Source organism: Orcinus orca, chromosome 7, assembly GCF_937001465.1.
Source record: "Orcinus orca chromosome 7, mOrcOrc1.1, whole genome shotgun sequence".
Lineage (NCBI taxonomy): Eukaryota > Metazoa > Chordata > Mammalia > Artiodactyla > Delphinidae > Orcinus > Orcinus orca.
In genome coordinates, this window is record NC_064565.1 from 112454480 (window position 1) to 112467834 (window position 13355).

General features: G+C 55.5%; 1 protein-coding gene across 2 annotated transcripts in view; it reads left to right on the forward strand.

Annotated features, from left to right (window-relative positions):
• The window catches only part of ARMC9 (armadillo repeat containing 9), a 137838-nt gene extending 137098 nt beyond the window's left edge, over positions 1 to 740 (forward strand). Inside the window, exon 24 of one of the 2 annotated variants that reach the window (XR_007478512.1) lies at positions 369 to 486. Coding sequence is in view for 1 of the 2 variants with exons in the window: in XM_033425506.2 (XP_033281397.1) it covers positions 369 to 544 (176 nt within the window). In the remaining variant the exon portion in view is untranslated. Of the gene's footprint in view, positions 1 to 368 lie in introns of both variants that reach the window. The other variant, XM_033425506.2, reaches the window with a different exon arrangement.
• The last annotated feature ends 12615 nt before the right edge of the window (positions 741 to 13355 follow it).

Below are 13355 nucleotides of genomic sequence, written 5' to 3' on the forward strand. Positions count from 1 at the left end.
CCTGATGCAAGGGGAACTTCTCTTTCTCCTCAAGCCTGCGGATGAGCTCAAGTGTGATTTGTAAATGTCTGGCCATTTGGGATAAAAAAACAATGTGGGCAAACTACACTGAGGTCACCAGCAGTGGTCTGGGCGGTTCCCTGGGGACTAAACATGGCCTCAGCCTCTGGGAGGGCCCTCTTGCAGACACACACTTCCACATCCCAAGGCTGATGGCACAAAAGAGACTTTGTAAAATACCAATGATTTATGCGTAAATATTCTAGCTCTCTGCTGCCCTAATGGGAGGTGGATATAAACACTGTCTACGGGGTGGGGTGCGGGGGGGAAATCAAATATACAAAACCGAAACCAGAACGTTTTCACAGGTCATCTGGAAACCAAATCATGCAGCTCTGAGGATTTGCCCATGAAACCTACTCAGGGAAGACGTGGAGAGGAGTCCACGGAACTTTGGAGAAATGGGCCTTCGGGAAGAGTCCTTCTGCCCCTGAAAGCTGATCCCAGCTCTCTGGTTACTGGCCCCTTAACTTCTCCTGAGTAGGACTTGATCTCATTTGCTTCATTCACAACAAGTGTAAAAGTCCAGCAACCGCTTAAATTATGACCCTTGGTGGGAATATAATAGGCAGGTAGAGGTTTGAGATCTAGTCAGATACCAGGGCTCACGCGGTAGGCTGGAAAGTATTTGGCCCAAATCAAAGGAGCTAAAAAAACAAAAAAAAAGCACAAGTAAATAAGATTAACACAAAAAATCCATGACAAAGTATCAAACTTATAATAAAAACAGAATCTGGGGCTTCCCTGTTGGCACAGTAGTTAAGAATCTGTCTGCCAATTTAAGGGACAGGGGTTCGAGCCCTGGTCCAGGAAGAGCCCACATGCCGTGGAGCAACGAAGCCCGTGCGCCACAACTACTGAGCCTGCGCTCTAGAGCCCACAAGCCACAACTATTGAGCCCACGTGCCATAACTACTGAAACCTGCGTGCCTAGAGCCCGCGCACAGCTACGAAGAGAAGCCCCCGCTCACCGCAACTAGAGAAAGCCCACGCACAGCACTGAAGATCCAACACAGCCAAAAATAAATAAATTTATTTAAAAAAAACAAACAGGATCTGACCACATGCTTCTGTGGCCCTACCTTGCTTGCAGAACCTTAATCCCGGCCCCAATTCCGATAAAGCTTCATTTACAAAAATAGGCAGCCAGCCCACGAGCCATAGTTTGCTGAATTGCATTAAAATACCATGTATCTTGAATCCAGGGGCACCGCTTACATTTTGTGTGCGAGGTGAATGCCTCACTGGCCTTGCCTGGGATCTGGGGAGATCCTCCTGGGGCCTCCCAGGGTGCCAATAGTACAGCCTCGTGGCCGAGGGGCTGGGCCTGCCTGCCTGACCATCTTCAGCTCTCCAGACCCTGTGGGGAGTTGTTCTAAGGAGTGATGCAGTTCACTTTTGCACATAACAAACTACCCCAAAACTTAATGGCATAAAACAACAATTTATTAGCTTCACAACTGTGTGGATCAGCAATGGAGGCTGGACCCAGAGGGGCAGCTCTCTCGGGCTTGGATGGACCCAGCTGATCAGAGGGCAGTCAAGGGCCTCACTCATGTCTGGCAGTTGGCTGCGGGCTGGGTCCTGGGTTTATCCTCCAGCAAGTTAGCTCAGGCTCGTTCACATGGTGGTCTCAGGGCAACAATTGCAGTGAGAGAGCTCAAACCCACGTGCTGTTCAGGTTTCTACCTGCATCACGTTTGCTGCTCTCCCATTGGCCAACACAGGTTACATGGCCAAGGCCAAGTCTGTGCAAGAGGGACCGACAAGGACCCAGAAACAAACCCGACAGGTCTGCGACAATCTACCATAGAGAGGGTGTTCAGAACTTACCTCACGCCTCAGAACCAAATCTTTCAGGATGGTTTTTCCACCGTGGCATAAACTTCCCATTTTAATTCAGTTCAACAAACGTATCCTGTGGGGCTGCTCTGCACTGGGTTGCGGAGTGTTGTGATTTTGTTAAATTAACGTTGCTTAGGTGGAGCCCCGGTGAAGGGAAAGTGCAACAGAGAAGTACCTCCGGGGGAGGTACACGGCTCTCCTGGGGTCGGGGACGGGACACACGGGGAGGTCCTGGGAGGTGGGGGAGACTATATATCACTAGGCCCTTGGGGAAGTCCTATCGGGAACTTACTCTTACCTCTGAGCTGCAGGCTGTTCCTGGGCCACGCACTAGCGAGAGGGCTGGGGTCAGTTCAAAGCCTCTGCGGCCTCACTGAGCCACACGGCAGATGCTGCAGCAACATCGCAGAGTAGCTTGGCTAAACTCGCAGCAGGAGACAAGCTTCCACTGGCCTGTGAGTTGCTATCCATCTTCTAGGAAGAAGTCCTGGCCTTTGCAGACAGCCACAGTTCAGGGCAGGGCGCCAGCACCAGACTGAAGTGATGGGCAGATTTCTAGGAGGAGCTTGTAGAATTCGCAGAAAAGTCAGGCCTAGAGAGACCTACACAGAGTCGTCTCTTTAAGGTGTCAGTTGAAGCCTGGGAATGGATGGGATCTCAGAGGAGGGAACTGGAGAAATAAGAAAACTAGGGCAGAACCAGGGGTGAGAGAAAGAAGAGTGGCTGGTGCAGGAGACAGTCTCCAGGGAGGAGCCAGGCTGGGAGCACATGCTCCAGAACCCGGGGAGGAAAGCAGTGCGTGGAAGGTGCTCACCACAGTCAGAGCTGGAGGAGGGCTGGGCTGCCTGAGGACACCTTCCAGAGAGCGGTGCTGGGCCAGAGGTCAGCCTGGCCCCGGGAAAAAGCTGAGCCAACGAGTTGGATGCTAGAGGCTTTGAGGTCAGTGGGGTCACCTGGAGAAGGACGAGGGGCCAAAGTGATGGCGTGAGCTCTAAGAGGGGCAGCTGGAGCACAGGCCACGGAGCAGTGATCTTGAGGAGTGCTGGGTCCAGGCCCTGGGCCAGGTCCCACCTGGGCAGGAGGCAGTGGCGTCCTGTGGTCAGTTTGTGCCCACTCGCTAAATGTTCAGGATTTCTATGAGCTGGTGTTAGCACAGTCATTTTCAAAGCTTAAATTTTATAAACTTAAATAATTTCTATTAAAAACAAAAGTAATAAATACTCAAAACTCATCCCTTCCTAGTTTTACTGTTTATATTGTCTACATCCTGGAGGATACATACACCTGTTGTATTTGTAGGAGGGAGGTACACTATAATACCGCCTACTATGCACCCCTTCACAAGTCTGGGTTCAGTGACATCACTTTGGTAGCTTGAAACTGGCTGTGATGGGGACACTTACACCACAGAAAGCGACAAACGCTACAAACCAGGCTTCCTCCGGCCCCCCAGCAGCAGAGCCGGTTGTTAAGGCGTGTGCAAGGTGCAGCCTGGGGCAGAAGGTTGGGTGGGTCAGGGGCAAGTTGGAAGGATCAGGGCAGTGTGTGCACCCTAGAACGGCAAGGGGGACACGTGGCGGGGACAGGTGGTGGCTACACCACTTCACTTCCAGACCTTTGCCCTGCAGGAGCTGACATGGAGCCTTGCTCCTGGGTCACGTGATAACTGAGGGTGATATCTGGTCACTAGGGGTGCCCTTGAACACTTTCCCTCTTGACACACTGCTGCTGATTGCACTTGCGTTATCTCTGTGCCACCTAGAAACACAGCCACCATGTGTGCTTAGGGGTACGGCACTGCTGCTGCCTCCCAGTCACGGTGGCGGACCACCCTCCCAGAGAGTCAGGAGGGCTCCCCAGATACACTCCTAGGGCTTTGTGTTCTGATTCTGAAACACCCAGGTGGGAGCACTGACAGGGCTGAGGGGGAGATAAGTGTGGATGCCTTCCTCACGTCAGCGGGTTCCCGGGCTGCACTCAGGCCAGGCTTGAACCCAGGCAACAGCATCTTCAAGGGGGAAGCCAGGCTGAGGGTCCCAGTGACTTACAAGTGCAGAGGGGCAGGGTCTGGGCGTACTGGGGACCTGGCTGCACCGGCAGAAGGCAGGCATAGAGCCTGGATAAATTGCCGAAGCCAGAAGCAAGAAGAGTGCAGGCGGAAGTGGCTGGGACGTGAACTGGGGGACACTAGCGCCAGGCCAAAGGCCAGTCTTCCAGGGCCGCCCTGGGGAGCAGCATGACTGGAGGGCTTGGGGCCTCCTGGGCGCCCCGTGGCCCCGGGGCTTGAGGGTCGATTAATGTTTTGGTGTGGGGTTCCCAGCTGGGCCATCTTCAGGGGGACCCAGTTTCTGAGCCCAAAGCCCTACAGATGAGGCCCCAGTTGCCCAGGGCAGAGGGGCCCAGAGACGGGGAGGGGAGCGTTGGGCGTGGGCTCCCGGGCAGGGATACAGTGACCAGGACTTTCCATCCACAAAGGGCATGGAGTAGGGGGCAAGTGGAAAAACACAAAAATCAGGCAAAAGAGAAGGATTTCTGAGCTTTTGGGGGCCCCCGGGGGGGACACCTGGAAATAGGGAGGTGGGAACCTGGCTATCACTGGACCACCTTGGAACCCCAAGGAGACCGACTCCCCCATCACCAGAAAGGGGGCCAAGCCAGGCCCGGCCAGTCCCTCCTCTGAGCAGCCAGGGAGCCTGCACCCTTGTTGTCCCGGCGACTGCAGAGCGTAGGGAAGAATGGAGTGACATTTCCATTACAATGACTTCAAGGAGGATCAGGTACTAAGAAAGGTGCAGGGGGGCAGCTGGCAAGGGAGAGCCTTGACCGAGAGGCTGCAGAGGCACCACCAAAGCTGAGGTGTAGGGTGGCGTCTCCCAACAGCGACATGGCTTTAAGGCGTCGTGACTGCCGCACCATCCGTGGGGCCGTCCCACCTGTGTCTGGTATTCCTTGGTGATCAGAAGCTCGGGTGCTGCCACGGGATGCCTGAGCAGACCTCCCTCCAAGTAGGGGCCTCTCCTCACCCCGCCCTCACCACATGGTCCAAATGGAGATCCCATTCTCTGCCTTGACCCTTGGCCCCCCTGGAGTCATGCGGGGGGGAGGTGGACTTGAGCCACGCCAGTCAGACCTGGGGGCCCCTTTCCCTCTGGATGGCGAAGCTGAGATGCCGGCCGCGTTCACTCCTGCAGGAGGAGAGAAGGAGGCGCCACTGAGGAGGAAACAGAGGTGAGATCCCTGGACAGAGTCCCGCTTGCAGCCGTCTCCAGCAACACCCTGATCCTTCCTGCTCATCTGGGCCAATAAATCACCGATAACTCCCTGCCTTTTTGATTGTGTGTTTAATGATTCTTCGTGTTGGGTGTCACTTACCATCAAGCCTACGACTTGAAGCAGTGACCTACCCGCTTAGACTCGGGCTGCTGGGGGGTTCTGCCGGCCACATCGCTCCCAGCCTTCCTTCAAAACCCACCTTCTCTTAGCAGCTGGGGAAAAGCGTCGCTAGCTCTGCTTCTGATTATTTTCATAGGCAACTGCCCTCCCACCCACCCACGTGCTCCCCGCTCTGGCCCACAGGAAGTGTGGCCCGATGCTGTGGCTCGTCCCCTTCCGCCTCAGGTCTCTTCAAGGAAACGTCGTTTGGCTGGGTCCCTTGTGATTCTTGAGAGAACAATTTTCCACCTGCACTGTTTTTTCCAAATGGTGAGGGTCCCCTCTGTGATGTGTGTAAATGTAAGACTAGGAGGGGACAAGAGAGGTGACCATGAGGCCGGGTGCGGGGAATCAGCAAAGGGACCAAGGGTGATGCTGCAGTGCTAAGCTCGCGGTCTGCTGGGGACTAGACTCCCTCCACAGCCCCGGTCGTAAGGGTCAGGGGTCCTGCAAGGATTCGGAGGTCATCATAAGGCAGGAGCAGCAGCAGGCCAAACAAACTGGACCAAAAAGTCAAGGTCATACTTGTGGTTAAATACATCTTCTCAGAAACTCAGTCTGGCTCAGGGATAAAACACACTGCCATCTTTTTCCTGCACGGTGGTGTGGCTAACAAAAAAGGTTTCTGCCAGAAGGTAAGGTACCATGACTACTGCCTGGGGGGGTCAGACAGGCACTGAAATGCCTTCACTGCTGTTTCTGGCCCCCTGGAATGGCTCTGGCCTTTTCCCCTCTCTCTGTGCCCTGGAGCAGACCTCCCAGCGCTGGGCTCCTGGCTCAGAGCCCCCATGCCCTCACTCACGCCTCCGTTGGTCAGCTTCTGCTGTTACAGCATCAGATCCAGGCTGGGTTTTCTTTTCTCCTTTGTTGGTTCTCCAACATCTATAATCAGTGGCTCCCCCGTACCTGCAGTGACCCTCCCATGTTAAGGGAAGATCTTGGGTCCCACTCTCCAGAATCATGGGGGCCCCGGCTCTGAAAATGCTTTTATCCACTCCTGTCCCTCACCCCACCCCTCACAGACCCGCTTCCTCCCAGCGCTTCTCAGCTCTCATCTTTCTGGGGCTCCTGCGAATCTTCCAGCCCCTGCTCCAGCCAGATGACAGTTCAGGAAGATGGGAGGGCACCAGGGACTTCACCCAGCGACAAGAGGGTCTAAGCAGAAAGGCGCGGAGGGAACCTCCCCTCTGTCCTGGCGCCTCTGGCTCCATAAACTGAGAATCGAGATGGTATCCTGTGTCTAAGGTGAGCCTCAAACCAAGACCAAACCGATCCAGAACTGTGGTCCACGCACGACTGGGCCAACATGGCTTGAACCACAAATCCCAGAGAGAGGAAACTTCCAGTCAGAGAAGAAATGATTCCACCAGGGTCTCCCCTCCCCGTTTTGATGGGGAGAGCAGGATGGGGTGGGGAATGGGAAAAGAGCTGCCACTCAGAAGTGGGGGCTGGGAGGACCCCTGAAGACAAGGCCTCCCTTGGCCCCCTGGCTTCTCTGGAAGTGGATCAGCTCAGTCTTCCACGGCCAAAGGCCTTGCTCTCCTGCAGGGAGCCCGAGGCTGTTGAGAGGCATATCCGTCCGTGGGAAATAGGGTAGGAAGGGGCGTTAAGCCCAGCTCTCCCGGTCCTGCTGGAAGATTCCTTGGTCAAGCAGGACTGGGTGTGAGGTTTCACCTTCCCAAAGCAGCCTTAGCTGAAAGGGAACGGGAAAAGTCAGCACGAAGGCGAGCCTCGCGGTTTCATTCCTTCCATGTCCGAAGCCCGAGGGGGACGCCGCATAGGCGGCAGCTGCCTACAGTCCAGACACCTTTGGCACGCAATGTCACTGTGTTTCTGCCAACCCTGGACAGAATCACATCGTCCCCTTATCCCTGGCTGAGGGATGCTCTCCCACAGTGCCCGGAGCAGGCTGGGGTCTCCACTGGGGCAGGGGTCCAGGCCCCTGAAATGTGTATCACACCACGTCTGTGTTATCACTTTCTAGGCAGAGTCCGGCTTCCTGAGCCCCTGCCCTGCGCTGGGGGGAGGGTAGCAGGACCAGCAGCCAGGCGATGGAGGGGCTGAGTGGATCGCCGGCCCAGGCTGGGGTCAAGGGGCCCACACCCTGGAGAAGGACGGCCCCGCGGGCTCCCAGGGAGCGGTTAGCCCCCAGGAGACACAGGCTGCTCCTTCCTCCCTGTCCCTGGCCGACAGCCCACGTGTGCCTGCCCTTCCCCACACACCCCCATTCCTCCTTGGGCCTCTGCTGGGACACCAGCTCCCAGGAGGCCTTTCTTACCCCTCCCCCTCCCCCCCCCACCCCGTCACCACAGACATCCTGGAGGTTTTTGCCGGGAGCTCTGGGAGGGCAGGGAGGGCCTCTTCCCAGTGTCCTGTGGGGTGGGCACAGCACACCTGAAGGTGCAGGATTCACCGGCGCAGGGCCAGTGGCCTGGAGTCAGCATCCCGAGAGCACCAGGGCCCTGGCTCTCGGTCCAGGGCTCCCCCGCTGGAGCTACTCCTGGCTGGGCCTCAACTCTCCTGCCCGCAAACCACAAACCCCCTCAGGGAGCCCGTGTCTAGTACTGCTGCTGCTGCTTTTTAACGGTTTTACTGAGGTGTCATCAACATACAATCAACTGTAATTGTCTAACGTACAATGTGATCAATTCGGATGCGTGTAAACACCCATGAAACCACGCCACAAGCAGCAGAGTGAAGAGACCCATCACCCGCAAAGGCTTCCTCTGGCCTCTTGGAACCTCTCCCGTCTCCTCCCCCCACCTTTGGTGACTGATTTTTCTGTCATTAAAGGCGGGTTTGTATTTTCCCAACTTTTACGTACACACTAGAATCCCACAACAGGTATTCTTTCTGGTCTGCCTTCTTTCACTCAGCATAATTACTTTGGGATCTACCCCTGTTGTGGTGTGCACCAGGAATTTAGTCCTTTTTATTACTGAACAGTGGTCCATTTTATAATACCACCATGGGTTTATTTAGCTACTAAAAATAAAGATGCCGTGAGCATTCATGTACAAGTGTTTGTAGGGACTGAGGATTGTTTCTCTTTGATAAATACTTAGGAATGGAATGGCTGGGTCATGTGATAAGTATATGTTTAACTTATTAAGGAATCATCCAACTGTTTTCTGAAGGTGTTGCAACAATTGACATTCCCACCCCCAGTGGACGAGAGTTCCAGGGGCCCCGCATCCTCAGGAACACTCGATGTGCTCAGACTTGGTAATTCAGACCTTCTAATACACTGTAGAAGGATCCCCCCATCTAGTTAATTAACAGCCATCACTTCACAGAGTTATTTATTTATTTATTTGGTGAGAACATTTAAGTTCCACTCTCAGCAAATCACAAGTATACAATACAGTGTTATCAACTCTAGTCACCATGTTTCACCTCAGATCCTTAGACCTTATTTATCTTTTGTTTTTTGCTGCTGCACTGCACAGCTTGCAGGATTTTAGTTCCCTGACCAGGGATTGAACTCAGGCCCACAGCAGTGGAAGGGCCGAGTTCTAACCACTGGACCGCCAGGGAATTCCCCTTATCTATCTTACAGCTGAAAGTTTGTACCCTTTTATCAACCTCTGCCTATTGCCCCCACCCCCAGCCCCTGGCAACCAATTTTCTGTTTGTATGTGTTTGACTGTTTTCTTAGATTCCACATGTAAGTGATAACATGCAGTATTTGTCTTTCTCTGTCTGGCTTTTTCACTTAGCATAATGCACTCAAGGTCCATCCATGTTGTCAAAAATGGCAAGATTTGGGCTTCCCTGGTGGCGCAGTGGTTGAGAGTCCGCCTGCCGATGCAGGAGACACAGGTTCGTGCCCCGGTCCGGGAAGATCCCACATGCCGCGGAGCGGCTGGGCCGGTGAGCCATGGCCGCTGAGCCTGCGCGTCCGGAGCCTGTGCTCCACAACGGGAGAGGCCACAACAGTGAGAGGCCTGCGTACCGCAAAAAAAAAAAAAAAAAAAATCAAGGTGTTGGTGGGCTCTTATTGGGAGGCTCTGGGAAGAATATGCTTCTAAGCTCATTCACACTGTGGGCAGAATCTAGTTCCTTTTGGCTGCAGGACCGAGGTTCCCGAATCCTTGCTGGCTGTTAACTGGGGGCCACCTGCAGCTCCCAGGGGCCTCTCCGGTCTCTAGGCTCCAAGTGGATCCCTATATTTCACAACCAGTAAAGGCACGTCAAATGCCTCTCACACCTGGAGTCTCTCTGATGCTCCCGTCTGCTTCCAGCCAGAGAAGGTTCTCTGCTTTCAAGGCCTCTCATGATTAGATTGGGCCCACCTGGATAATCCAGGCTAAACACCCTATTTCCAGGTCTAGAACCTTAATTACATCTGGATCCTTTTTGCCTGTTTCCTAATATGGTAACAGGTTCTGAGGGTCAGGGCAGGGACAGCTTTGTGGGAGGGGCAATACTTTGCCAACCACAGGGCCTCTAGATCCAGGATTCCGGCCCTGTTTCTCTGTTTGCTGTGCGTGTTGTTTGTTGTTGTTTGTGAGTGGGGCACGGGGTGCATGAGCACAATACTTCCCCCATATGTTCAGAGCCACACTCTCAAAAGCCTGGTGACCAGAGAGGAAAGGGTTGTCCCTCCCCAGGTTCCACTCCCCAGGGCAGAGCCCTGACTGGCCCAGTTTAGGTCACAGGCCCACGCCTTGGACCAAGCATGCTGTCAGGGCAGGAGGGGGCATAAGAGACTGACTGGCCCAGCCTGGTTGAGAGCCCACCCTGAGACCAGAGGGAGGACGTCTGTTACCAAAAGAAGGGAGGGGTGCTGGGTACAAAGCCCAGAACAGATTTGGTGACCATTGTCACATGAAGCCCACTCTTGGACCCCTTCTCCAAGGCTCCTGGCTCAGCCCTTTACCGTGCTCACTGCAGTTCCGCAAGGCCCATCGTGTTATTAACCCGTCTTTACCGAGACCCGGTCCCAGCTCTGCCATTCACCAGCAGACTGACTTTTCTCTGGGCCTCAGTTGTTCCTTCGGTAAAATGGGAATAATGAAACTCCATTTCTGGCCAAGCTCTCCAGGGCTGCTAGGGAAGCAGGTGGGAGGGTATGTGTGTGAAGAAGAGTCTTTGTCAATGTGGAGAGGCCTTTGACCAGAGCCTAGGAGGGACTTTTGGGGCTCTGAGTCTCGGCCAGAGTCTCAGTGGTCCCTCTGGCTCTGGCCCCTCGGTGGTAGCAGCACCAGGCCAACAGCTACCCGGCGGGCTGTGGTAGGAGCAGGGCTGCCCAGAATGCACCTGGCCAGGCTCTGGGCCATGAAAAGGCAGCCATTCAGGGCTTGGACAGGGGCCGGGTGACGAGAGACAGGGAGCCCTGTGCTTCGGAGAGGAGGGAGGCCTCCCGGTGGGGCTGAGCTGCCAGGCCGGGGAGGGCAGGCCGGCTCACAGCCGAGGGGGAGGCGCCGGGGAAGGAAGACTAAGCTAGTGTGTTTGAGGCCGAGGGGCTGAAAGGAGGCTGTGTGTGCCCAAGCCGGCCGCCTGGCGGGCGGGGATGTGAGTCATTGATGGCCTGGGGGGAGGGGGCACCCAGCTGTCCAGGATGAGAGGGCACAATGCCCACCCTCGTGTGAATGCGTGTCAGTGTGAATTTGAACGTGCGTGCTGGGGGTGGGGCGGGAGCCCTGCAGATCTGTCTGGACCTCCCAAGGCTCCCTGGGGTGGGCACACCCCGTCATCCTCTGAATACGGCTGTGGCGAGACTGGCCTCGTCTGTGCCAGGGTCTCCTCGAGGCAGCCAATGCTGGTAATTCACGCCCTCTGTTATTCAGCCAACGGCATCGGTGCCTCCCCCACCCTGTGCCGCGAGGAGAACAGAAAGGCCTGCCCCTGCTCTTGGTTGTGGTGGGACAGGTGGGGGGGGACAGACAGACAGACATGATGCCAGTCAAGAGAGGGAGCACCTACTCCAAGGAAGGGGACATTTGAGGTGGGTTTTGAAAGATGAGCAGAAGTTCACTCGATGCAGCAGGGGGGAGCGCATTTGAGCAGAAGGAAGCTGGAGTCTTGGTGAAGGAGAGAGGAAGGCCAGGGCAGCTGGAGTAGGGATGGGAGGTAGACTCGGGTGGTGCAAAGGGCCTGTGGTCAGTAGCTGGAGGTTTCTGGAGGTATGGGTGGGCATAGGCTTGAGGACCTGCAGGAGATCAGAAGAGGCCACCCAAGGATGCAGTAGGGAGCTGCCTGGTGCCAAGCCCATTCTCAAAGGCCTGCCAAGCAGGGTTTCGCTGGTAGCAGATGAGCTGGTTGGGGGAAGCCCCTCCCACCTGGACTTGTGTGTGTGTGTGTGAAGGTGTGTGTGCATGTGTGATGAGTATCTGGGTGTGTCTATGGGTGAGTCTAGGTGTGTGTATGTGCCTCTCTCTGTGGAAATGTGTGTCTCTGTAGGTGTATAAGTGTGTCTGCGTGTATTTCTTACCAGGTGTGCATGTATCTCTTGTGTGTATGAGTGTGTATGACTATGACTGTCATGCCAAACATGCATGCTTCTGTGTGTGAATGTGTCTGTGTCTGAGTGCTGTGTGTCTCTAAATACGTCCGTGTGTTCATGCCTGTCCCTGGGGGGGGGTGTGTGTGTGTCTGGGTCGGTCGCTTGCTTGCCTCCGTGGCTCTGTGTGTGTCTGCTGTGAGTGCCCACCACGCCCTGCCCACAGCAGCCTGGGGCTCAGCCCAGCTGGCCTGTGTCCAGGGCAGCATCCGGGGAGTGTGCCTCTCGTTCCCGCCCAACTTCTTCACAGGCCGCCCTGACCCTGCTCCTGGGCCTGTTTCAATTGTGGCTTCTCTCTCGTCTGACCAGCTCCACCCACATGTGACTGGCTCCCACCCCTACAAAGGCCAGGGTGGCTTCGGCTGCCCCCAGGCCAGCCAGTGGGGGCCCAGGCACAGGAAAGGGGAGGCCAGCCCCGCAAGGGGGCTGAGCCCATCCCCCCAGTGGCCAGCCTGGAGAGAAGGACTTGTCAGGAAAACATTTACAGATACTTCCCACACAGACACCACCCTTCTTCTTCCTTCTGGGGCCCTCAGGCTTAGGGCTTGTTTCTCAGGGCAGTTTGAGAGTCCAAGGGGGCGTCAGCGGGAGGACTGGCCTGGGCAGCTCTTCCCTTGCCTTCTTGAGAATAGCAGCTTCCTTAAGGGCTCTGCCCCCTCACAGTTGTTCCGACTACAGCAGCGGACACGTGACCCAGGCCCGGCCCATCGTGGCACCCGAACCCCCCAGACACAATCACTGGCCCATCAAACAAGCTTGAGCTACTTGGATTTGGGTGTCTGTCACTTGCAGCCAGAGGGGCCCCGGACAATCCTTGCCTCAGTTGCAGGTCTGAGTCTCCAGGGCGCACGGGACCACACTTGCCTGGCGCTTACCACGCCTCTGTCCCTCCCTGGCTTTCTCAGATCCCATACAAGGGCTGTGGCCACCCTCCCCCCGTCTTCTCAAGCCACTGACTCCGCGGCCGCTTCCTCAACTGCCTCCTGCTTCGATGGGAAAAGCGAACTCCTCAGCTCTTCCATCTTGGCCTGATTTCCTCCACACCTGCCTCCCATTAGGTCTTTCCTGTCCCCAGGCTCCCAGGAGGAACTGTCCCTGTGCTGGCCCTTGCCCACAGCTGACCAAAAGAGCTGGAATTGGAGGGCTCAACACCAGTGGCTCCCAAACCTTCCTGTGCATCAGAATCATCTAGGAAAGTGGGAAAATACAATTTCCCAGGTTCCATCAGATTCTCTGCAGGCAGGCCCTGGAATCATGATTTGAAAGCAGCTTCACCGGTTATAGCAATATCACCTTCTTAGTTGTTGAGTCAGTCTTGGCTCCATCAGGATTTGGCCCTAGAAGGGCATCTCGGGCTTCCCTGGAAGCAATGGGGTTGCCCGTTGTGTTGCTCATATGGGGACCCTGCAAGGAGCCCCTTTTACCTTCCTCCCATCTTCTCTCAAGCCCCTGTGATCTGGGCTTCTCTTTGGCCCAGTCTTCCTTTGGGTGAGGTGACCTCTCAGACTCCAAG